This window comes from Puma concolor, chromosome D3, assembly GCF_028749965.1.
Source record: "Puma concolor isolate L17-30 chromosome D3, mPumCon1.1.hap2, whole genome shotgun sequence".
Lineage (NCBI taxonomy): Eukaryota > Metazoa > Chordata > Mammalia > Carnivora > Felidae > Puma > Puma concolor.
This window is the reverse complement of record NC_141678.1, coordinates 21,626,770-21,652,036: the sequence shown is the minus strand read 5'-3', so window position 1 is coordinate 21,652,036 and position 25,267 is coordinate 21,626,770. Positions and strand designations below refer to the sequence as shown.

General features: G+C 53.9%; 2 protein-coding genes and 1 long non-coding RNA gene across 13 annotated transcripts in view; 2 read left to right on the top strand and 1 right to left on the bottom strand.

Annotated features, from left to right (window-relative positions):
- Positions 1 to 5,638, top strand: part of SFI1 (SFI1 centrin binding protein) — a 104,841-nt gene extending 99,203 nt beyond the window's left edge. Inside the window, exons 25-33 of the mRNA XM_086682034.1 lie at positions 347 to 421; positions 1,298 to 1,372; positions 1,497 to 1,673; positions 1,751 to 2,010; positions 2,760 to 2,864; positions 2,962 to 3,193; positions 4,433 to 4,764; positions 5,241 to 5,352; positions 5,425 to 5,638. Coding sequence (XP_086538160.1) covers positions 347 to 421; positions 1,298 to 1,372; positions 1,497 to 1,673; positions 1,751 to 2,010; positions 2,760 to 2,864; positions 2,962 to 3,193; positions 4,433 to 4,764; positions 5,241 to 5,352; positions 5,425 to 5,529 — 1,473 coding nt within the window. The 3' untranslated portion in view covers positions 5,530 to 5,638. The remainder of the gene's footprint in view (positions 1 to 346; positions 422 to 1,297; positions 1,373 to 1,496; positions 1,674 to 1,750; positions 2,011 to 2,759; positions 2,865 to 2,961; positions 3,194 to 4,432; positions 4,765 to 5,240; positions 5,353 to 5,424) is intronic.
- The window catches only part of PISD (phosphatidylserine decarboxylase), a 36,208-nt gene continuing 16,525 nt past the window's right edge, over positions 5,585 to 25,267 (bottom strand). For 2 of the 11 annotated variants that reach the window (XM_086682030.1, XM_086682023.1), the window contains 6 exons: positions 10,135 to 10,300; positions 8,503 to 8,739; positions 8,198 to 8,336; positions 7,847 to 7,993; positions 7,466 to 7,626; positions 5,585 to 6,872 (listed from right to left, as the gene is read on the bottom strand). In XM_086682030.1, coding sequence (XP_086538156.1) covers positions 6,648 to 6,872; positions 7,466 to 7,626; positions 7,847 to 7,993; positions 8,198 to 8,336; positions 8,503 to 8,739; positions 10,135 to 10,300 — 1,075 coding nt within the window. In that variant the 3' untranslated portion in view covers positions 5,585 to 6,647. Of the gene's footprint in view, positions 6,873 to 7,465; positions 7,627 to 7,846; positions 7,994 to 8,197; positions 8,337 to 8,502; positions 8,740 to 10,134; positions 10,301 to 11,671; positions 12,948 to 15,087; positions 15,581 to 15,620; positions 15,746 to 16,303; positions 16,712 to 25,267 lie in introns of those variants that run through there. The other 9 variants (XM_086682024.1, XM_086682028.1, XM_086682031.1 and 6 more) reach the window with 9 other exon arrangements.
- Positions 15,256 to 16,307, top strand: LOC147575396 (uncharacterized). The gene is made up of 3 exons (XR_015242352.1): positions 15,256 to 15,318; positions 15,685 to 15,750; positions 15,979 to 16,307. It is a non-coding gene; the product is annotated as an uncharacterized LOC147575396 (long non-coding RNA).

The window sequence follows — 25,267 nt, the reverse complement described above, 5'->3', positions numbered from 1 at the left end:
ACCACCAGGATGGGTGCTGGGTAGTTGGGATCCTGTAGGCACAAGATTACCGGAGCCTTTCTGAGAAGACTGAGGGAAACCAGTTTCAGGGTCGGGTCTCCCCCAGGCAGAAGATGGCCCAGCAGAGAGATCTGATTCATTCTGAAACATGGGATATCAGACCTGGGAGACCTCCAGAGTCCCGTAGACACCCATGCCTGGTATGGGAGGCCCTTGGCTTCCTCCAGAACTCCTCTTCCTGGGGATGGGAGGACAATTCACTTGGGCCCAGAGCCTTTCACCCTCTGGCTGCACCCAGGTGTTTGTGATACAGGGCCCTGATTGCTTTTGTCTGCTCTCTTCCCAGCTCCTGCAGAGGCAGGGTGCCCAGCTCCTGGCCCAGACTCTTAGCCGGGCCTACTTCCGCCAATGGAAACAACAGGTGGGAGCCAGCAAGAAGCCCCTTCCCCTTCCCACTGCCTCCCAAGCCCATGTTTAACTTTTTTTAAATTATTATTTTCATTTCTTTTAAGTAATCTGTACACCCAATGTGGGGCTTGAACTCATGACCCTGAGATCAAGAATTGCATGCTCCGAGGTGCCTGGGTGCCTCGGTTAAGCATCCGACTTCGGCTCAGGTCTTGATCTTGCGTTTCGTGAGTTTGAGCCCCGCATCGGGCTCTGTGTTGACAGCTCAGAGCCTGGGACCTGCTTCAGATTCTGTCTCCCTCTCTGTCTGCCCCTCTCCCACTTGCACTCTGTTTCTCTCTCAAAAAAAATATTAATAGCATTAAAAAAAATTAAAAAAGAGTCTCACACTCTACTGACTGGAGCCAGCTGGGCACCCCCACATTTAACATTTTTAATTCCACCCTCGTCCTAGGGCCCCCCCCAACCTTAATCATTTCCTAGCACTGCCACTTCTTCTACCTGTGACCTGTACAAGCTCAAGTCACTTCAGGGCCTGATTTCTACAGTGTCACATTAGAAAATATTTCAGGGGTAATATCCAAAAAATTAACATGAAATGCATGTCTTTCCCAAGGACTTGATAAAACACCAGGCAGGATTGCATCATGCCCAGCAAACCTTCATGTGCAGGTGTCTGGTGAGCCCAGCACACCGCCCCAAGCTGCTCCCTTCCCTAGGAGCTTTTTGCCTTTGTTCTTCCCAAAGGATCACTCCTTGGCCCACCAGCACTGGGCCCTTTCTAATGGAAGGAGGGCAGCGAGAAAAGGGTCTCAGAGTGACCAGGACGCTGTGGTCAGGGCAGCCTCCTTAAAGGCTAAACTTCCATAGTCCTCTTTTTGACCCCTAGCTGGCGAACAGGAAGCGAGAGCAGTGGGGCACGGCCCGGGCCTTGTGGTTCTGGTCCTTCTCACTACAGGCAAAGGTAAGGGGGGCTCCACACCCCACTGCCCCTGCCTCTCCAGGAGAGGGCCATGCCTCAAAGGAGGGCACACCTCCAGCGGGAGGCTTAAGCAAGGTGAACTGGGCCTCATCTCCTTTCCCTGGAGGTGTGGGCCGCGTGGCTGGGCTTGGTACTGGAAAGGAGGAGAAAGAAGGCACGACTGGAGCGAGCTGTTCAGGCCTACCACCAGCAGCTCCTTCAGGAAGGTGCCACACGCCTCTTACGGTTTGCAGCCAGCATGCAGGCCTTCCGGCAGCAGCTGCATGCCCAGCAGCAGGTGCAGGTGAGCCCTGGGTCCTCCACCCCTTCTCCTGGGGAACAGGCAGGACCAGGCATGACCTGACCAGAGGCCTGTTGCAGGCGGCCCACAGTCTCCACCGTGTGGTCCATCGCTGTGCCATGCTGTGGAAACAGAAGGTTCTGGGCCAGGGCAGGGAGCCTCAGCCCCTGACATCCACCATGCCCAGCAGGAGAGTGACATTTGACAGTCCCCTTTCCACCTGTGTTGCTGCTGGGGCTGGGGATGCCGCCCTGGAGGCCAAGAGGACACGAGATCCTCAGTCACGGGGAGCTCTGGGCAGCTTGGCCCTGGCTGCTGGAGACTCCCAACTTCTAGAGCTGTGAGTAGCCCAACCCTCACCTTGTCCTCCTTTCTTCCTGTCTGGGCAGAGGCTTGGACTGTACAGGAGGGAGGTCATGGCTGAGCTGCTTGGACCCCTCTCCAGTAGAATCCTGTCACATCCCTCCCATTCCCATTGGGTCCCAACTGACAGGACCGCATCCTCTGTTCCTGCAGAGCATGGGGGAGAGAACATGTAGTTTTAGGAAAAGGAATATAGGCTGTAGGGCAGCCCCGCCCTTGTGCCCCCAGACCTTCCAGTCTCCCTGCTTCTCCGCGTACAGCTGAGAAATGGGCTCCCTCTCGGAAACCCTACTGCTTGTGACCTGGCCCATTCCTGCACACCGGCTCCAAGTGACCAGCACTACCTGAGCCTGGCAGAGAGGTTACCTGTGGTGGGGGCGAGGGGGCGGTTTTGGGTACTGGACTGGGCCTCAGTCCTCTCTGCCTCCCTTACCCCCAGCCCTGATAGGGTCTGACCATGATGAGCCTGCTCCCACTCTGATGTGGGAGGAGCACCAGGTTGTTATAGAGGTCAAGTGAGATGATGTGGGTGAGGCATCCCCACGTCGTCAGGCTCACTTCATTGGAATTACTGGAAGTACTATATGGCCCAGGATCACTTCCGGTTCACCGCTTACCTTGGGCAAGAGCCTCTCCTTCTCTGGCCCTCAGTCTCCCTGTAAGATTGGAGGGGTCAGACTGGGTGCCCCAAGCAGCCTAGAGGAACAGGCCTGTGTTTCTTCCCAGCAATGCTGCCCGCTTGGCAAGAAAGCAGCCTCGACGCCCACATTTCCTGCTGGAGCCCGTGCAGAGCCAGGGGCCCCTGGGGTGTCGCACCCTTGGGAGACCAGGGTATGTTTTATGGTCCTAGGGTGAGTGGCCCCCTTTCCCTCCTGGTCCTCAGGAGGGTACTGTGGCCTGACCACCTCCTGCCCCTCCCTCTGCGTAGGCCTGAGGCACGGTGGGAGTGTAACCCAGGTGTGACCCAGCCAGCGGGCCCTTCCCTGATGACGCCTTGCCTGCCAGAGGCCTGGACAGCACTGGTCCCAGACAGACCCCTGCCCCAGCCCAAGACCCTACCAAGTCACCCTGGCCCAAAGTTGCCCCCCACATTGAATATGGGCCCAGAACTGCTGCCCCCTTCCTCCTTCATGCCATGTGGGGTGGAAGCACCTGCCAGGGTAAGTCCTCCTGGTCACCTGGGGTCTCATTCTTTGGTCTGGCCTTCAGTGCTCTTCCTCATGTGCTCGGTGCTGTAGCCGGAGCTGCACTCACTGCTTCCAGAGCACTGCCAGCTCAGGAGGATGCAGCGAGGCCACTCATGCATTCACCAAGTATAGGTGTCCCTGTCCTAGGGACACAGTATGGAAAGGCTGCTAAGGCCCCCCTTGTGAAGCTTCTATCCTAGAGGTAGAGACCAAAGAGCCCCAGACATAGATGAAGACACTGCAGATCATGGAGGGTCCTGCAGGCCCTGGGGGAATGTCTGGATTTTAAGGAAAGTAGGAAATGGTGGGGGCCTGTTGGCTGCTGTGTTCCCGTGGCCCAGCGGAAGGTGCTGGGAGCCAAGATCAGGTGGTGGCTGTGGGCAGAGCCCATCGTGGGAGGCAGACTCGGCAGGACCTGCTCTGATGCTCCGATGGGTTTGATAAGGGTGAGGAGGGAATCCAGGATGGCTCCTGGGTTTCTGGCTTGAGTAACTCCAGGAAAAACGAGTTCTTTTACTGAAAGAGGGAAATGGGGGTAGGGAGCCCATTTGGGGTAAAGCCTGAAGAGTTTATCTTAAACCTGTCAAATCTGAGATAAAGCAACAAGATTCTGGGTGTGGTCAGGGCTGGAGAGCAAAACTCAGTCCACATATGGTGAAGGTAAACCCTTGGGACCTAAAGAGGTCACCTGGGAGGAAAGGGGCAGAGGCTCCTGAGGGCATGTGACATACAAGTGAAGAGTCTGGGCAGGGATGGCCAGGTGGTAGAGAAGGTCCCAGTGCTTGGTAACAGAGGAGACGGCAGCAGGGTTGGGACACCCCCAGAGTTGGTGCCCGAAGAGAGCTGGTCAGTCGTCACCAGAAAGGAACGGAAGGTGTGGGGTTTGACGAGGATAGTTGCCTTTGACCACTTTTCTCCCTGAAGCGCAGGATCGCCGCTCAGAGTGAGGGGAGGGTAAAACGGCTGCTTGGGGAGGTAAAGAGCCAGGCTCTGGGGAAGGAGCGGGACTGGCCTGCATAGGTGTGGAGTGTTCCTTGAGCTGCTTGTGGGACATCCTCCTATCAGGTCCTGAAGAAAGGGGCAGAGCCAGGGCCAGACTAGGTGAGCTGGCTAGGTCAAGTCCTGTGGCTTCACCTCCCCATACCCCTGCAGTGGGTAGCCTGGGTGCCCCTCCCCAGCCTTCCTTCCTGCTCATCTGTCCTCCCTTTACAGGCATCTACACAGCCCATCACCCCTGGGCTTGTGCCCCAGGCCTCTCCATCTGCAGCCAGTGTCCCCCACCCCCACCTGCTGCTTCCTGGGGACTTCACAGGCACTGGGCCCGGGCCAGGCTCTGCAGGCACAGGTGTGTGCCTAAGGCCTGTCCACACTGTGAGCGCTCAGGCCCCTGCCCGGAATCCCTCCATCCAGCCGTGGCGTAGCCGGGAGGGTGACCAAGATCAAGCTTATTCTCCTGTTACCATGGGCCATACTGACCTGGAGGCCGAGCTTGAGGGCATCCAGCAGCAACTGCAGGACTACCAGACCATGAAGCAGAACCTCTCGTAAGACCCAGAAAAACCCCAGCCGTGTCCCCAGAACTGGCTGCCAGGTTCCTTGGGGTGTTTTGCCTGTGCCCACCCCCCACACGTGGCACCTTTGTCCCTCAGTCCAGCTCAGGTCTGCCTCACCTGTGGGACAGAGGATAAAGGGGAGCAAAACTTTCCACCTAAGTCAAGTGCGAGGCCAGCGGTCCAGTGACTGTGCATGATGAAGGTGCAGAAAAGACAGGCCTGTGCACAGGGGGCTGTCCTGTCTTGTCTGTGATCCAGGTCCAGAGCCTGTCTCCCCCCACACCCAGGAACAGGGACGGGAAGGAGTTCCACCAGGGCCCACCTGAGTTGCCTGAGCTGGTGGTGGAAGCTGACAGAGGAACAGAACCCTCCCTGCCCCAACCAGAAGTAGCAGATGTGCTGCTTCCCTAGCTGGAGGCACTGCCAAGGGCCTGGCCGGGCTGGCAGCAGACGTCTCACTCCCTCAGGTCCTGCCAGCGGCAAGCCAGAAGCCTGCGCCGGTGGCTGGAACTGAGCCAGGAGGAGCCCAGGCCTGAGGACCATGAAGCAGAGCAGCAGGTGCAGGAAGAACTGCAGGAGGTGAGACCCCAGGCAGCCCTGGGACAGCTCCCTTGGCTGTGCTTTGTCTCAGCTCAGCCTCCCGTCCCCCAGGTGGAGTTGCAGATCCAGCAGCTGGCCTCTGAGCTCCAGGCCCAACGCCAACCCATTCGTTCCTGCATCGCCCGCGTCCAGGCCCTGAGGCGGGCTCTGTGCTAGTCATTGCCCCAGGGAGGCCTCAGCCCACCTCCAAGAACAGAACGCAAAGCTGCAATGAGTTTTATCTTTTATTTCAAAATGTTGCAATTAAATGAATTACTGTTCAGAAGTCTCCCACTTTTCATACAAAAATACTGTGCTACTGATACAGTTGAAAGAGTTCAAATGGCTTCTCCTGCAGGAGAAATTCACAGCGTCCCCAGGAAACCTGAACCCTGGTCCCACTGTCGGTGGCTCCCTAAGGATTGTGTACCTGTTACCTGGGGACAGGTGTGGTAGGCACGGACCCGCCCCCTCCCAATACACCAAGGCTCCTCCTCTGCTTCCAACACAAGCCCCTGAATCAACAGCAGCAACTTACCATGTTTTATGTGGGTCTGGATATGAGTGGGGGACAAGCTCTCCCCTGGCCCCCATAGGTCACCCCTGCCTGCCTGTCCATTCACTTTGGACACCGTTCAGGGGATTCAGTAACTGGTCTTGCTTACTGGAAAGAGGACTTGCCAGCTCCGGAAGGTCACTCAATGGGACCTGCTAAGCGCCATGCCATTAGACCCCCTCAGAAGACGCTGGCAGAGTCCAGGATGATGCATTCAGCCACAAGTGCAGAGAGACAGCTTTTCCCAAACAAGCAGGGTGGGATGAATTGGGAACAGAAAGCAGTTGTGTTAAAGGCCACATGGCCCTGCTCTGGGGGCAGCACAGCCCAGTCAGTGCAGGAAAGGCAGAAGGGGAGGCCAAAAAGCAGTGCTGGGGATACATAACCACTTCTGTCTTACAACAGAAATCAAGACCAACTGAACACCCAGCCAGGAGACATAGGGTCTCCAGTTTATACAGATTTAAAAAAATCTCCAAAAGGGAATTTGAGATCATCTTGGCCTACATGTTCTTTCTCTTTAGAGTGGGAAGAGGGGACCACATAGGTCCAGGGTCAACAGGGGCTCTGACCTCATCTACATCTCTGGGACAGCAGAAACTAGTCACCCAGGTCCTGCCTGGTCAGACTCCACAGCCCTGAGACCCCTCCCTGACCAGCCGCGGAGGCTCCCCTCTAAAAGACCCTCCTGTTTCTGTTTGAAAAAGCTCCCACAGTAGCCACCACCAGGAGAGAGGCTCTAGAGGGAGCCCAGAGCCTCCCCAAACCGAATCTTCTGTCCAGCTTTCAGCTTAAAGTTGAAGTCCTTGGGGGCCTCGAAGATGAGCACGATGGTAGAGCCCAGGTTGAACTCGCCCAGGTGCTCTCCCTTGCGCATGGGGATGCCCTCCTTGTTGGCATGCGTCACGAAGCTGAAGTCATTGTAGGAACCCTTGCTGTAGCGCGGGCTATTTGTGTGCAGGTCCTGTGGGAGGCCAGAGGCACAGCATGTGGAGTCTGCTCCTGGACTCGGAACATACCTCTGCTGCCTGTCCCCAACCCAGACTGGAAAGGGAGCTAGGGACAGTGACTTGATGGGCCAGGTCTAACCACAGTCCCCAGTATCAGCTGTGAACTGGGACCCAGAAAGACATAGAGGAATCAGACCCAACTCTCCTCCAGCATCCAGGGTGGGTGAGGCGCAGTCACAAGCTGACACCAAGAAAGGCAGCTCCCGGGGAAGGACAGGCAGTGGCCACCCTCTCACACGCTTAGCCTCCAAGCAGCACGCCTCACCCTGAGCTCAATGTTCTTGCTGGGTTCCCAGCAGAGGCAAAGTGCGGGCTGGGAGGTTAACCCCCTCCCTCTCTACCTCCAGACGAGCAAGTGGCAGCACATCTGGGGTTGGGGCTGGCAGAGCAGGAGCCCAGGACCCAGCCCCTCCTCAGGGCAGCTGCTCAGCAGAGCCAGGCCTAGCAGGGGCCCATCTAGAACTTACAGTCCCAATAGATCTGGCTGCATGGAAGAGGAGGTGAGGGAACTCCAAGTGGCCCAGCCCTTGGGCCTGGCTCTGCTTACCCGGTCAAAGTAGATCCGTATAGAGCCCACATTGGTGGCCCCCACGGCCGTCAGCGAGAAGAAGCCGTGTTTCCAGTCCCCGGTGAGGACCACCCGTTCATTGTGGCAAAAGAGCTCTTTGATCCAGCGGGCCATGCCGGGGTTCACGGACATCAGGGAGCCTGTGGGGGTAGGGACACTGTTATTCCCCACCCAGCAAGAAGACCAGCCTCCCAGAGTCCCATGTCCACCCGTATCATTCCAAATGCAGAGTGGGCTAGACCCCAGGCTGCACCTTGCTGCCCACATCCGGCTGGACTAAAGCAGTCACCTCCCCACCTCAGCACCCCAAATGTGGAGCCCTGGTCCGTTGACACCAAAAAGCGGGAGGCTCTGGCCAACCTGGGAAGTGGCGCCGGTGGGAAACGGTCCAGTCAGTGGGAGAATGGAAGCAGTGGTAGTCCCCGGGGGCCAGGTAGATGACACAGTGGTAGAGCTCATTGCCTTCTCGAGTGACCAGCTGGTTCCTGAAGGAGCCGCAGGGGGTAGCTGTGGGGGGCAGACACGAGGGCCAGGCTCTCAGATAAGCACCTGAGCCTGTGTAGTCTGGACGTGGGCTCCAGGGACGCCATGAAGCTCCACACAGTGATTCCTGGCCCTTCCCTCCCCAACCCATTCACGTCCTTCTCCCGGACACCCAGCCCAGCACTGCTGCAGCAGGGCCATGGGGGCCACCACCAGGCACCAACCCACCTGGAGGGAAGGGCAGGTCCTCTGTGGAGATGCGTGGACCCAGGAACGACTCCAGCGAGTAGGTGACCCCCTTCACCTGCTCCACTTCGCAGTTCTTCACCTGCCCAAAGTTCAGGATCTTCCCATCCGATGGGCTGATCTGAAAGGGCAGAGAAAGGCTTGCCACTAAGGGAGGCAGGGGGACTCCCCCAGCCTGAGAGGAGTACCCATGGGCCACCAGTGGAGGCTGCCGGGACTGGTTCCCAAAGACACAGGTGACAATCCCGTTTCTGGAGGGAGGAGTGGAGGGCAGGATTGGGCCTCACCACGCTGTGCAGGCCACACACGGGCCGGGCCTGCGGCTTCAGCTTGCGCCGGAAGAACTCGCTGAGGTTGCGATAGTGGTGCAGGTCCTCCACGGCGGCCTCCTTCATGTTTACCCCGAAGGTCCAGATATACAGGCTGTACACAGGCCTGCGTAGCCAGTGCGGCAGCTCCACCTGGTTGAGGCGGCCCCAGGCCCGCGACAGCAGGCGCGTCGGCACTGACTTGTACAGGGCCACCTGCAGGCCACAGACAGGCAGATGAGTGGGCCGCCCTGCGCGCCCCCTGCCACCCCCCAGTCAGCCACCACCTCTGGCCACCTGGGCACCCGCGATGGCTTTGTGATGTGGTTGTTTCCTACTAGGAACCAGACCGAGCTTCCCAAATACTCTCACAGACCAAATACTGGCCGAGACTGTGACACAGTGACCTAAACTCAGTATTTCAGTCATTTTATACACAGGTCTAACAGCAACTGCCCTGGTCCCCAGGAGAGACTGGCCAGCACAGTCTCACTTCTTAAGGAAAGGAGGGGCATAAATGGCTCTGATACCTGCACAGAGACGCTGTGGCAGAAAGGGGCAGGACCCTGGGTGCAGGCGAAAGTTCACAGCCCAAAGCACACATTCTGGTCCAAACAGCGGAGGGAATATGGCCCGCACAAGGTCGGGGACTTTCATATGAGGATGCGCTGTATCACTGTCACCCCCACCCCAGCCGGCAAGCACCCCCGGACACAGCTGCGCCCTACCCAGCCTGCCTGAGCTCCGAGGCACTCTACTGTGAGAGACTGGTCCACAAAGCTGTCTGCACCTGGGGCTGCTGCCCCGAGGCACAGGGGAATCGGCCCCAGCTGTCTCTGTTGGCACCGTGGGCCAAACTCCCAGGGCCAGGCGACCTGGAGGGGGAGCGCCTCTTAAACCCCAGGTGCCGCTGCCACAGTGGGACCTGCCTCTAATTGGCAGCTGCTGCCTGTCAGCCCGACCTAGACACCAAGTCCCCGCGGTGTAAGTATAATTTCATTCCAACTTTAAACACCTCTACAGTGCACTGAGCTAATGGCTCCCCAAACTCCTCACAGCTGACGTGCCCGTCTCAGCATAGGGTGCCCTACTTGGGGTCAGCCTGCCCAGAGAGCCCAGGGCAAGGGAGCCGGCCCTCTAGGGAATGGTGGCCAGGTCGCTCCCTCATCCAGCTCTGCCTGGGCTCCCACATCCTCAAAGGCATCCACACCCTAAGGGGCCCAGACAGGCACCAGCCTTCCTGAATCACCCTCTGGCATCCTGGAATTGATTCACATTCTTCTCAAAATCACCTCTGCGCTCTCTTCTACCTGAACCCAGGGAATCAGACACCATTTTCTGAATGCCCACTGTGGGTTCCTCTCAGAAACAGAGCCCCTAAATGGCACAAATGCAGGCAAGGAAAACAGGCGGTGCACAGCAAGCCCTCAGGGCCACCAACCAGCCTGGCCTTCCCAACCAACTCGCCTGTCAAGATGACCAACCAGGGGGCTCAGCACCCACATCATCACCTCTAATCTGACAACTGTTTCCTTCTCTGTTTCCGTGTCCTGGGTCCCAACCTCAGGCCTGCGCCCAGGACGGCCGGGCCAGCAGTCTGTGCACACTTACCCTGCTCACGGGCCTCCATCCCACCCGGCTGAGCGGCCTGAGGGCACCGAAGGGCAGGAGGTAGTAGAGGACCGTCAGGGGCCAGGAGCGCAGTTTCAGGGCAGGTCTGGACATACAGCTCAACTGTCCCAGCCTCCGCCTCAGTGCCAGCTGGGGGAAGTGCAACCTGCAGAGCAGATGTCCGCGCACAGCCAGGTCAGCAGTCAGGGTCTGGGAGGCCCCACCCCACCCTCAGCAAGCTTGCCTCTCTATGGAGTCCAGCAGCACTGCCATGGTCCCTCAACACAAGCCCATTCTGAGTTGGGGGCTCAGCTGCCTCTGGTCAGCAGACTCACATCCCAGTCTCACCCACCTGCCTACCAGCTTAGGAGGACTAGGAATCAGGGGCAGCATGGGGAAGACGAGGTGCACAGCCTGCCTCACAGCCCCCAACTCCTGGGGCCAGCTCTGCCCACAGAGGCGCCAGGAAGACAGTCTGCTCTGGAGCCCCAACAGTGCAGAAGCACAGAGCAGCGGGGAGCTACGGCTACCATTGCACTGCAGGATCTGGGAAAATCTCTTCAAGGCTCTGGGCTTCTTGTTTCCTCATCAGATAAATTAAGGGATTGGGCCTGGCAAGACCCCAAAAGAAAACACCCATGAACGTGTACCTGCACACACGCACACCCCTAACAGCTACAGCTCCATCCACCTGCCTGGTCTTTCTACATCACATCAGGTTCTCCAAAACAGACCCAGAGGTTGGTGGGGGGAACCTCCCCAGAAACCCTGAGACCACCTCCCAGGTCTGCCGGGGTCACACACCTCAGCCAAACCCCTCCTTTCAACAAAGCCCAAATTCAGTGCATTCAGCACAGGCTCAGCCTTGCGGGGATCTGAGGCTGGGTGGGCCTTTTCACCAGAACCCTGGCCTCCTGAGACACAACAGGGACACCCAAGTCCCCTGGTCTCATGCCTAAGCACTAGAAAATGTTCCTGAAGCCCCAGTGCAGCCATCAGAAGACCACCTTCCCACCCGCTCTGAGAATGTCCCCAGGCCTAAGTTTCCTCATTTGCAAAAAGACTGCATTCAACTGGATAATCTGAGGCTCCCATCCACTCTCAGAGAAGCCATGTCCTCTGCCCCCAGTTGCTGAACAAACCAAGGAACAAAGAGGCATCTCAGCTGATACCAAAAAGAAAAAAATGGAGAGCCAAGCTGATGGCCGGGCACCTGCTATTCAATGATGGCAATGGAAGATGCTTCTTTCCACAGCTCACCAGACTCCCTGCGTTCATTCTCTCCCAACCCACCCCATCCCACTGTGTTTTCAAAAGGTTCAGGAAGGTAGTAGGGGCCAAACAAAGCTGAACAAACTCCTGCTGTCCCCAGGGCTTCCCCCACCCGCCCTGATCACTGCAGAAGCCCAGGGACCAATCCTAGAAGAGTGGCACCTCTCCAGAGCAGGGTGGGGAGCGCCTGGGGGTGGGGGCCTGGGAGCAGCAATTAGGGAGCAGCAGACACTAGGCCACCAGCCCGCTCCGCCTCCCCAGGTACCTGAAGCGGGCTCTCCGACTCAGGCCCCCCGGGCCGGGCCCCTCCAGCCTCGGGGGCTGATCCCCCTGCCCCCTGCCGCCACCTCCACCTCGGGGCCGCTGGACGTGAACTCTGACCTTCCGGAGGTCGTGGCGGGGCACAGTGAGGTTAGGACGCGGCCGGCAGCATCTCACCATTTCGCTGCTGGGAGCTCCGGTCCTCGCCGAGCCTCTGACTGACACATGGTGGGCGGCGCCAGGCACACTCGCCTTTGTTTCTCCTCCTTCCTCCCTTCCCCCCAGCCAGGAGCTCCTGCGCTGTCACCACTCCTCGGGCTGGACGCCTCGTGGCTGGTGGGCCGCTTCCCAGCTCAGTTGGGTCCTGTGGCTCACTGGGCGCAGCTTAGAGGTTGGGGCTATCGTGAAGACAGGCACTGGTCACACCTGCTTGGGAAGCAGTGGGGGCCTGAGGCCTCGGACACAAGCCCCTGCCCTCCACCCACTCTGTCCCCAGGCTGGGCCACCTGCCCCCTCCAGCGCAGCGAGCTAATGCCAGAGAAGGGACCAGGCGCCTGTGGGCGCAAGAAGCACAAGCTTGGAATCTGAGCCCTGTGCTCCAGGCGGGCACCCAGCGTCGGCCTGTCTGCAGCTCGAGCGGCCCCTCCCTCACCAGGACCTGACCCATTTTCCATTCAGGTGACAAAACAGCATCTGAGGAATGAGGGAGCGGGAAGACAAGAGAGACACGGTGGGTGGGGGTCAGACGCTGGAAACCTGACCTGCTCCAGCTCTCTCACCAGCCCCCCACAGCCAGGCGTCAGAGCCTCTCATCCCGGCACAGACCCCCCCAAGGCCTCCTCAGCAGATTAGCACACTCATGACGTGATCTGAGGGAATACCAACCAGGACTGAAGCCCAAACCAGCCCCTCACTCCGATCTTTGCTGTGGACAGCACTCTGGCCCTGCCTGGTGATCTGGGAGGACACGCCCACAGGCCCTCACAGATAATATGAAAGGAGAGCAAACATTCCACAGTCGTTGCTGTCTGAGCCCAGGGATAGTCAAGGACCCAACCAGCCTGGCCTCCAATCCCAACTGCAGGCTACAGAGGACAGGCACTTGCCACCATCTTTAGACGCAGAGATGCAGGCCCTGAGAGAAGCTCCCAAGGCAGAAAGCTGACCCAGCAGAGGTCAGCTGGTGGCTGGTGGGCCGCTTCCCAGCTCAGTTGGGTCCTGTGGCTCACTGGGCGCAGCTTAGAGGTTGGGGCTATCGTGAAGACAGGCACTGGTCACACCTGCTTGGGAAGCAGTGGGGGCCTGAGGCTTCGGACACAGGCCCCTGCCCTCCACCCACTCTGTCCCCAAGCTGGGCCACCTGCCTGCTCCAGAGCAGTCCCAGGCCAAATGCTGACCCCCGCACAGCCAACTGACTCACAACAGAACAAGAGGCCCCACTCAGACCCGGCTCCACCCACACAAGGGTGAATGTCTGATGCCCTGGCAAAGGCACCTCAGCCAGAGGTGAAAATGCCAGTCCCTGGCGAGTCAAATCCCTGGGAGTGTAGTGTGCAGTGGGAGCCAGCACAGGTTGAGTAACATCCGAAAGTAAGCATGGATTTCCAGCCCTGACCAAGGAAGTGGCAAGGCCTGGCCACCCCGGACCCAGACCCCTCCAGCAGAGATCATCCCCAGGCCACTCACCTGAGTGGCAGGACAGCTCACTATGGGTGGGCACCTGGTCTCAGCCAGAAGCGGATACGCACAGGAGCCTCCTCTGACCTAAGGGCCAGGCCCCGGGACCCATGGACACCACTGTGTCTATCCCTCACCCATGCTGAGCCTCCTAACTTTCCCATCTGTGACAGGTCACTTCAACTATATCACCCATGTACTGAGCACACACCCCACCCCTCCATGGCCCACCAGGCAATGGGGCCCCACAATGGCCTCCTGTCAGCTCCCCAGGCCCAAAGGGGTGACAGGCAGTCAGGACTAGGCACAGTGCTTGAAGTGCTTGAATTCTAGGACAAGGCTCTTGCCCCCACTCGAGAAAACTCAGACTGAGTGCACACCTGGGATTTCCGGTGAGGCCAGTGAGGCCTTGTGGAAGAGGATGGGGACCCCAGTCTCAACCTGCCTATTTCCCCCACTATGTTACCAGATGGGGCAGTGACCACTGCAGCATGCTGCCAGAAAGGCACATGCTGGAGCCCACAGACAAACCTAGCTAGACCCAAAACCTCAGGTCCTCAAAAACAGATTCCTGTGTATGCCTCTGCCATTTCATTTACCCCAGGGCCCCCAGTGCAGGGACTTGGCCAGGCCTCATGGCCCACCACAGTAAACTGGGCCTTCACCCTTCCTCCTGCAGTGCAGGGTGCTCAAGGGGGCCCAGTTCAAGTTGCTGCTATCCTAGACTCTAAGAAACTGCCCCCACAGGGCCAGGAGGATGTCCTGAGCCCTCAGTCCTACCTCCACCACCACTCTACCTCCTCTTCCGAAATGGGTCAGGGACCAGACTGTCAAGTTTCTTCCAAATCAACATGCATGGGCCCCAAAAGGTCCCCAGGGAGCAGACATGAATTCACCTGTCCCCAGAAAACAGGCTTGGCACCCTCTGTCTAGCTCAAAGCTGCAGGATGGAGGAAAGGGGCTCCCCTAAGGCTCATTCCTTTCTGCTTCCCAAAGGCAGAGCCACTTCCTAGGCCAACAGTGCTCCTGGCCTCCCCATTATGGTGCCCCACTTGCCCTCCATTCCTGCGATGACCCTTGGAGCCCAAGCCAAAATTTTCTTACTCTCTGGCTCCTTGGAGCCAGGCCCAGATGAGGAACCCAAAAGCAGGACTCCCTGAAGCAAGGGAAGTACAGTTACATTCCCTCTCTCCTCCATCTCAAGGACACTCTGTGGAGAAGAGTTGTGAGCTGTGACCAGTAGGAGTTTAAAGTTATCACAAGGCCTAAGGACCAGCCATACTGAACAGGGGAACTCAGAAGCTAGGCTTTGGTGGGGGAGGGGGACAATCCAGTTACTGCAATCCTGGCTGCCCTACCCTGAGAGCTGGGAGAGGCCTTGCAAGTCACAGGTGCTCTGTGGCTATCAGTTTGGCTATCTGGAAATGGGAAGGGTCACTCCTCCTGCTCACCCCCTCGAGGCTCAGATCATAGTAGCAACACTGGCCCAGAACTCTGCTCTGCTCAGAAACACCATGCCTCACTTTCACCCGAGACCTGGTGTCGTCTCATCCCCTAGACCTGACTCCCAACACCCCACCTCCGTTTCCAAACCCAAACTCTGGGAGCACCGAGGTATGCTCCCACTGGCAAGAGAGCAGGGACAGGGTGGAGTCAGTAGTTCTGAAAGAGCCCAAATCACATGGACACTTGCTGTCCCTATGAGAAGATTTGACGGCCCAACAGGACCAGGTAGGGGGTCACCTTTGTCTGGACGTGCTATTCTGGGTATTCACACCCGACCAGTGCTGCCATGTCCCCTCACAACCTGTAATGAAGGCAACAATAACCCCCTCAGTGGAATGGAACGTTCCAACTGAAGTCAGATGGACGAACCCAGGCCAGTTACCAGTTACTACAGGTGTGGGGGCAGGGAGCCATGCTCCTGACTGGTTCCCTTGGACTTTGATGGATTCAGGTTTGAGTCTGGACAAGGTCAGGAAGGCAGGGACGGAGTCAGACTGTCTGTCCCCCGCCCCCCAATAAGCTCTCCCTGAGCACCAAGGGCCTTGCAGCCAGGCACACAACCTGCCAGAGACAACCTAAGAAATTTGTTCTTGCTCCCTGAGCGGAACTCTCACTGGGTGTCAGGGTCACTCCCCCTGAAGCCGCAGCAGAAAAGCCTCAGTGTCCCCGTTTCCCCAAATTCTGTGTCCATCTGCTTGACTTTCTGGGCCCGCTTCCACCTTGGAAGGCAGGGCCACTACCCGACACCCCCAGCCCCCCACCCAGCTCACCTGAACCATGACACAAACAGCTGTGTCCAGGTGGGACCACCAACCCTTCCTCCCTGTGTTCCAGGACTAGAAGCAGACAAAACTTCAAAAACAGAGAACAGGGAAAATGGATTCTCCCCAGGTGAAACGGGTGAGCCATCTTGGGGAAGCCTTGGGCAAGAGAAGAGGAAGGAAAGAGAAGGACCCAGAGATACTTCTTTCAAGCCAGCAGCCAGGGAAGGGTGGTTGGAGGTGGGGACAGTCCTCCCCGCAGCACGGGACTTCTAAGAAATTTAAGAATCCCAGAAAGGAAAAGAACCTTCCTTTGGGGATAGGGCTCTGTGAAGGGCAGCTTGTCACCCCCCTCTCTGCCCCTCAGGTGAGACCCTGAGGACACCTACAGGTCCCACTGAGAACAGGGCAGCTTTCTTCCCTAACTGGCTCCAGTCACTGAGGAAATCTTTCCGAGCAAAAGGGGACTTGGAGCCCCAGCATTTTCCCTTTCCTGGCCGGCTGAGGTCCAGGAGATGCTGCCCGGCCTGGCGGAAGTGAGCTCATCCAGGACAGCCCGTGACCCACCATGTGGGCAGGAGAAGCCCGTGAAGGGATGAAGACTGTGGGGTGGGCTCTCCAGCCCAGGGCCCCGCAGCTCCAAGGGGCGACCGGCACCCAGGGCGGCCCCACTACGGGCTCCGCTCACTCACCGGCAGGTAGTCCGGTCTCGCTGGGTGTCAGGCGCCGACGCCCAAGGAGGCGCCACTCGGAAAGGAAGCCCCGGCAGGCAGGCGGGGGCTCGGCTCTGGCCACTCGGACCACCCAGGGCGGGGATGGAGGGCGGACACCAGAAGCAGTCACGCTCCGCCCTCGGGCCAGACCCAGCCACCGGGCCCAGGGCCCCTTTAAGAGGAGGGGCTGTGGCCAGGGAACCAGCCCCGCCCGGTCACGGGATTTCCCGGCGACACCTCCGGGGCCTGGGGGCCATTCTTCCTCTCACTCCAAACTGGGCAGTCCCAGGCTTCAACGTGTGGCTGACCTCACCCAGGGCCAGCTTCCTGGGACTGAACAGAAAGCCAGCTACCTTTTCTAGCCCTCGAAAAGGCATCTAAGTCCTTGGCTCTTTCCCACACCCCACCTGGAAGGCACAGGATGCCCCCACCTCCACACCCCCCCCCCCCTCCAGGCAGACACACTCCTACCATACAAATCCCCTGCCACACAAAATCTGGGATAGACCCCCAAAGAGACCAGACTCAGTAAAAGCAAAGTTCCCCTCTGGCCCCAGGCCGTGAAGTGATTCATGCAGTGTCCTTCTACCCCAGTAGATGGCAGGGCCCAGCCGGGGGGGGGGGGGGGGGGGGGGGGGGGGGGGGGGGGCAGCACCTTACACCCCATGCCTGCAAGCACTCGCTCCACATAGGATGAAGAGACATTTTCTAAGTGAGATAGAGTGAACGGGGAACACCAAAAAAACCCAAAAAAAACAAACAAACGGTGAAATTCAGCGGTCAGACTGCCTCAGAAGGCTCAGTCTTCATGCTCTAGGCCACTGAACAAGGGTACAACCCTAGCTCCTTCTGATCACTGAAAATTTAATTTTTTTTTTTAATATCTATTTATTTTTGAGAGCAAGCAGGCATGAGTCGGGGAGGGTCAGAGAGAGAGGGACAGAGGATCCAAAGGCAGCAAGCCTGATGTGGGGCTCAAACTCACAAACCGTGAGATAGTACCCGAGCTGAAATCACTCAACCGAATAAGCCACCCAGGCGCCCTGAGAATTTGATTTCTAAAGCAACATTTGGAACAGGAAGAAAGAGCCTTTAGGCTTTCGAAGAGATGGGCAGCTGAGCCCAGGCAGCCTGGAGCAGGACATGGTGGCATACAAAGCCCCAAACACCTGTTCTCATCTGGATCCACTCTGCAAGTGCTCTGTGACAAGCTACAGACCTGGGATGCCACAGCAGGGATAGGGGCAGAAGACGGGCAGGGTCCCTCCTTGTGGACTTCCATAATGCTGGATACTTCCAATGTACAGCAGGAATAGGGCAGCAGGGGTGCACTATGTAGAGTTCCAGCCCTCTAGGGCTCAGGTTCCAGCACAGGGGCTGCACCCTGCAGTCTCCCAGCCTAGGCCCACAGCATTCTCTGAGCCTCAGTGAGACTTAAGACCCCTTCTCACCCCAGAGCTCTAAGCAAACACACCGTGAAATGGGATAAAAAGTAGTGAAAGCACAGGAAGATAACAGAATCCTGGCAACACTAAATTCCAGAACCAGAAAGATCCTAGAGGACCATTCTGACTTCCCCAAAGCCTCCAGTACTTCCAGACCAGGCCTTGTCCAAGTTACACTTAGGGGAGGAAAACAAAAGCCCAGGTTCTCATTTGCTGAGCAGCCTCTGAAACACCTAGGCTCTCCCAGTAAAATGAACAACAGGGACACTCCAGGTCTACCAGGGTTCCTTTGTAATCATTTTAAGCCTCTCAGGAAGACTGGTGTTTAGAAAACTCATAAACCAGCCCACAGGTCTGTCCTGAGATTAGCCTTCTAACCTGACTTCCACCACGTATGTTTCAGTAAGGAAATGCCTTCTAGATTCCAGATAATAGTTAACAAATGATTTCTGGGAAAAACAAAAGTTTATGTTCCCACCCTGAACGAGGTCCCTTCCAGCCACACTGGGTCCTCCTACCTTGTTGGTACTCCCCTGGGTGGGAGTGCCACCTAGCGCCACCGCAAGGCTCTGCAGGCCCCAGGCCTCTTGGCCTCCAGCACCCGTGGACAGGTGTCCCACGTCACTCATGCCACTGTAGTTCCCTGCCTAGTGAATTTCATGCACTACTGTACAAGGGGATGAAGGTAGCAGTAGGGCAGGGGTGGCAGGTGCTTTCTGCTAATTCTCATTCCCTGGGGGCTGGCAGAAGCCTCCTGAGGAAGACCAGTGATGGCTGGTGTCTCAGGGCTGGTGGCTGGTGCAAGAAGCCACGGGCAAGTTAGCAGCCTCACAAACGTGCCCTCAGGCTATTTCTTCATCTGAAACCTTCTCCCAGCCCTACCCCCTTGCATTTGCCAGCGTTTCTCAGCAATCCCACCAGCAGCTCCTGGAGGAGGGGGCACGGAGCAGGTCTGCAGCACAATAAAGGAAACCGTGATTTGTGGCAGAACAGCCTGGCAGAAAGCTCCACACAGGGCCCTAAAGGTTTCTGAGTCAGCCACCCTGGACTCCTTCCAGACCCAGAGCTCAGCTTTATCTTGTTCCTCATCTTCTTCAGGCAGTCCTCAGCTCTTCCACACACCACTCAGCGTTGTCCCTGGGCTGGGGCAAGCAGGGAAGAGGCAAAGCACAGCCTGAGAGACCTGGGGGTGTGGCCGCCACAGTTCCTCCCAGATAGGGGCCCTGAGGCCCCTGAGACGCCCTCTTGACCTTGAATGAGCCCAAGATTCTCTGAGGATAGAGCTGGGCAGTTAGTAAACGACACCTGAGCAGACAAGTGGGATCTACTTCCCTGCCAACTTGACTGCTCACTTTAACATCCACCTTTCCTAACACCTATTAGGTAGGAAGTAAAACAGTACAGGCATACCTCAAAGATATTGCTGGTTTGGTTCCAGCATACTGCAATAAAGCAGTATGCCTGGGGGGTTCAATCAGTTAAGCATCCAACTCTTGATTTCAGCTCAGGTCATTATCTCACGGTCCTTGAACTTGAGCCCCACATCGTGCTCTGCACAAATAATAGGGAGCCTGCTTGGGGTTCTCTCTCTCTCCCCCTCTCTCTCTCTCTCTCTGTCCCTACCCGTGCATTCTCTCTCTCTCTAAAGAAATAAACTTTTAAAAAATGCAAGTCAAATGAATTTTTTTGATTTCCCAGTGCCCTTTCCCCACTCATGCTCTCTCAAAATAAAACTTTTTTAAAAAACCTTTTTAAAAAAAGCAATGTATGTAATTAAAACACACTTTATTGCTAAAAAATGTTAACCATCATCTGAGCTTTCAGCAAGTCGTAGTCACTAATCACAGATCACCATGACAAACAGAATAATGAAAACGTTGAAATACTGCGAGAATTACCAAAATATGACACAGAGACACAAAGTGAGTAAACACTGTTAGAAAAATGGTGCTGACAGACTCACTAGATGCAAGGTTGTCACCAACCTTCAATTTGTAAAAAATAAAATAAAAAACAAAAAAATGCAATTACCTTCAAAGCACAATAAAGCAAAAGCACAATAAAATGAAGTGTGCCTGTATTTACTGAATTTCTACACCCTGCCAGCAGAGAGCGAGGTATTTACACATACATCATTCTCATTTAACAACCTTATGAGGGAGTTTATAGTGGCCTGTTTACAGATAAGAAGAAGAAAGCTATAGTAATTATATAAAGTTGTAAAAAAAAGTGCAGAACATGTTCAATACTGTCCAGCGTCATAGGCACCACAGCACAGAGGGGTATGCTGAATGCAGGCAAATGGAGCTCCAGGCGGGTGGGCAGGAAAAAGGACATAGGGTGATATGTGGGCACAGGCTGATCTGTCCTCCCTCATTCCTTTTAATGAATTGGAATGTTGCACCATACATTTTTTAAGTTCTAAACTGAGGCTGGAAATAAAGCGTTGCTAATGCAGGGAGTGAACATGGATGTGGGCCCAGCTGCTCTTGACTGAGGCCTACTGTCTACGCCACTGGTCCCTGAACACCTCACACCTTGCCACAGGACCCCATGGCTAGGCCAAAAACGAACAACAAAACCAAGTTATTATACTCAGATGCGTACTAAAGTTTTTAGAGGTGAAGTTTTATAATGACTGCAACATACTTTCAAATGATTCAGAGAATAAAAGATATATATACACACGGAGATAAAGCAGGTATAATAAAACATTAACTGTTCAATCAAGAGGTGTGTAACTCTATTCTCTTGACTTTTCTACTCTATTCACAATTTAAGAGTTGGAAGTTTGCTTTAAACCACAGAAAATTCCCTAAATTCTATTACTGGGTGGGGGGAAAAACCCAAGACCAGATTCCACATACAGAGCATCTCCTGCTGATAGGTGAGGCAGAACAAGTCAGGCCTGTTCTCAGCACCCGCTGCTGCTGCTTCACATGGAGGGACTCAGGGCTGAACTTTTTATATGCTGTCCACTCAGCCAGATATGTTCAGCACCCGAAGTGCCTGGCTCCAGGCTGGGTGCCTCCAGGCTAGGTGCAGGTGTTCAAGTGAGAGCCCTTTGTACCTGATAAGAAAGGCCAGCTGCCAATCCCCACTTGCTCTGCAGTCATAGGCCCACCTCTGTCTGTGGATCACCTCTGGAGGCTGGCAGGAAGAGAGACAGGAGGACTGCTTCCTCCCCAAAGAGTCCACCATTTCCAGCAGGCCAGCTTTCCTACCAGATGCATCTCTGTTCTCAGGTCCAGCAGTCAAGAAAAAAAGGACACCCTGGAAATGCCAGAGACCAAAGGAGTCTGCCACCAGATGTCATCCTGGATGGAATTCAAATCACCTAGGTGTTCACAGGAAGCCTTGGAGTCACTATGCTGCACAGGTGTGCACTGTACACTTTAGGTTTACAGATGCGACACACTTCGACCCCTCTTGTTAAGAAATGCCTATGAAGGTTTTGGTTCCCTTTTTGACAATGAGGACAAAAAGACAATGAGGACACAAGGACAGCATATCTGGAATCACAACTGCCACACAAACCCAGAACATGTGACAGCTGCAGGCACACCTGGTTGTCTTCTATCCCCTGTGCTATTCATGCAAAGCCAGCTCTCTACAGAGAGATGTCGGTGTCAAGCACCCTCCTTTCTAAGGCCAAACACCAGGCCTTGAGCAGCCTAACTGAACAGGCAGTTTGACCACAAACCCAGAACTTGTCCATGACATCATAGGTTCCTGAGAAGAAACTCCTGAAAGCAGCTCCTCAACTCTCGGCTCCTGCTCTAAGGCCAAGGGCATCCTCAAAGTAGCACAAAATGTACCAAAAACCTAAACAGAAGACCTACAATTTTTCTTAAAAAAAAAAAAAAAAAAAGAGAGAGAGAAAGGCCTAATTTTTCTTAGAAGAGAATCTTCACAATACTGGATTCAGAATGACTTCTTGGATAGGACAACAAAAACATAAGCAATAAAGGTAAAAATAGATAAACTAGACTTAATGAAATTAAAAATTTTTGTGTATCAAAACATGTTATCAAGAGAGTGAAAATACAATCCACAGAATAGAGTATTTGCAAATACATGTATCTGGTAAGGGTCTAGTATCCAGAATATATAAAGAACTCCTGCAACCCAACAACAAAAAACAAACCACCCAATGTAAAATGGACAAAGGTCTTGAATAGACATTCCTTCAAAGAAGATATATACGGGCACCTGGGGGGCCTCAGTCGGTTAATTATCGGACTTCAGCTCAGGACATGATCTCATGGTCCGGGAATTCAAGCCCCACATCGGGCTCTGTGCTGACAGCTCAGAGCTTGGAGCCTGCTTCAGATTCTCTCTCCCTCTCTCTCTGCCCCTCCCCCATTCGTGCTCTGTCTCTATCTCAATAAAATAAAATAAAACATTCAAAAAACTTTTTTAATAAAAAATAAAAGAGAGGGGCGCCTGGGCGGTTCAGTCGGTTGAGCATCCGACTTCAGCTCAGGTCATGATCTCACCACTCGTGAGTTCAAGCCCCGCGTCAGGCTCTGTGCTGACAGCTCAGAGCCTGGAGCCTGCTTCTGACTCTGTGTATGTCTCTCTCTCCGCCCCTACCCTGCTCACACTCTGTATCTCTCTCAAGAATGAATAAACGTTAAAAAATTTTAAAAAATAAAAATAAAAAAGCAACAATGAACTGTATACTTAAAAAGGGTATGTTTTATTGCAGGTAAATGACCATACATGAGTAAAAGTGACTTAAAAATGAAATCATCATGGCAGCATTATTTACAATGGCCAAGACATGGAAACAACCTAGTGTCCAATGGATAAACAAGTTGTGGTGTATATGTATGTCTGTGTGTGTGTACGTACATACATCATACATACATACATTGGAATCTTTTTCAGCCAGAAAAAAAATGAAGAAATCCTACCACCTGCAACAACATGGATGAACCCTGAAGGCATTATGCTAAGTTCATTAAGTGAGCCAGAAAAAGACAAATACTGCATGATCTCACTTATATATAAGAGGAATCTAAAAAAATGAATAAAAGGGAAAAAAAAAAAAAAAGAAAAACCAAACTCAAGAGGAAAAGGGATCAGACTATAGGGGGTGGAGAAGAGGGAGACAGGGAATTGGAAGAAGGTCAAAAGGTATAAACTTCCAGTTATAAGAGAGATAAGGACTAGGGATGTAATATACAAAATGATGCCTATAGCTAACACTGCTGTACATCACATAGGAAAGTAAAGAGAATTAATCCTAAGAGTTCTCATCACAGGAAAAAATGTTTTCTTTTTTCCTTTTTTCTTTTTTAAAAATGTTTTCTATAGAGATGATGGATGTTAGCTGTTATTCTGGCAATCATTTCACGATATATGTAAATCAAACCATCATGCTGTATACCTTAAACTTACATAAGTGATGTATGTCGATTATTTCTCAATTAAGCAGAAAAAAATTAAGTCACCTTTGAGTAGCCAAAATATATGTAAGTAGGGAGAGACATTCTGGAAAGATACAGTAACGTTAAAAACGCTTGCATGCTTAGGAGCACCTGGGTGGCCCAGTCAGTTAAGCGTCTGACTTTGGCTCAGGTCGTGATCTCACAGCTCGTGAGTTCGAGCCCCATGTTCGGTGCTCACAGCTCAGAGCCTGGAGCCTGCTTCCGATTATGTGTCTCCATGCTCTGCCCCTCCCCCGTGCACTCTCTCACACTCTATCTCAAAAATAAATTAAAAAAAAAAAAAAGCTTGCATGCTTCTGGAGAGTAGGGTTGGGATTAGTAGATGGGGCAGAAAATGGAAGATATTTTTATGTAAACCCTTCGGTAGTATTTGAATTTTTATATAATCATGTTTTATTTAAAAATTTTTAAACATTTTGGGGCTCCTGGATGGCTCAATTGGTTAAATGTCCAACTTTGGCTCAGGTCATGATCTCACAGTTTGTGAGTTCAAGCCCCATGTCAGGCTCTGAACTGATGGTGTGGGGCCTGCTTGGGATTCTTTCTCTTTCTCTCTCTCCCTCCCCCCCTGCCCCTCCCCTACTCATGTACTCTCTTGAAATAAATAAACTTAAAAAAATTTTTAAACTATCTCATTAAAAATTAACTCGGGTGCCTGGGTGGCTCAGTCAGTTGAGCGTCCAATTCTTGATTTCAGCTCAGGTCATAATCTCTCGGTTAGTGAGCTCGAGTCCCACATCGATCTCTGTGATGGTGGTGCAGAGCCTGCTTGGGATTCTCTATCTCCCTCTCTCTGCCCCCACCCTTAGAATAAATAAACATTTTTTAAAAATTAAAATTAAAATACATATTCCTAAACATCTAAAAGCCCGGAAGGGCTAAGTTCCCCAAAATGTGAACTGTGGTTTCCTGTGCATTGTGGGATCATGGGTCACTACTGTTTTCATTTTCATATTTTGTAATGTTTTCTGATTTTTTAAAAAATGAACATTTACCTTTACAAGCAGGTAAATGACCAAATTATTTGGTCTCAACAGGCTACTTACTGTGCTGCTAGTTGCAGAATTCCCTTAATCACATAAAACAAACACACAGGTTTCATTTCTACTCAGCCAACTACATGTGCTTCTTTTCCTACCATGAAAAGAATAGGACTCTCAGAGCAGGCAAAGAGGCTAGAAACATTTTCTTAAATGTGAAAAACAGAACACATGAAAATGAAACACACTGAAGACCCACAGCTGAGTTCAAGTCTCCTTAAATCACATCCAACACCCACCTCCCCTCTGCAAGAGCCATGCCCTCTCCCCGCACCCCAGAGTAGAGCTTGCAGTGAGTGAGATGGCACACATTTTGGAGCAATGGTTTCTTCTATACTGTTAGGGAGGAGAAAGGGCAGGGGGGTGGACAGGAAGAACTGAAATAAAGGAAAGATATGTATATAAATTCTTCAAGAGTATTATGATGGGGGATGGGTGGCATAATATGAATTCTCACCTATGTAACTACAGACAACTTTTCAAGTCAGTATACTCAATTCACCTCATAATTTATACAGGCGGAGCCCTCACAGAATGGAGGTACCTTGAGTACACAGCAAGCCCCAGTGGGCAGGTTAAAGCTCACCTCCATCTCTTGCTATCACTGTCTAAATTCTGTACTAACAGCACCTTTTATTGGCAACATGGGATTGTTTTAAAGAGTATGGGATTGGGCATCGAAAGATCTCTGTTCTGGAACCCACTCTGCTACCAAATGGTCTTTCTTTTTGTAAAATGGCTCTAACACCGGCCTTTGCCACCTCAGTGAGCTGTTATAAATAAATGGATTCAGAAAAAATGTGAGGTGCTGGGGTACGTGGGTGTCTCAGTCAGTTGAGTGTCTGACTCTTGACATCAGCTGAGGTCGTGATTTCACGGTCATGGCATGGATCCCCACATTGGGCTCCATGCTTATTGTAGAGCCTGCTTGAGATTCCTTCTCTCCTCCTCTGTCTGCCCCTCCCCTGCTCATGCATGCACACACGCTCACGGTGCGCTCTC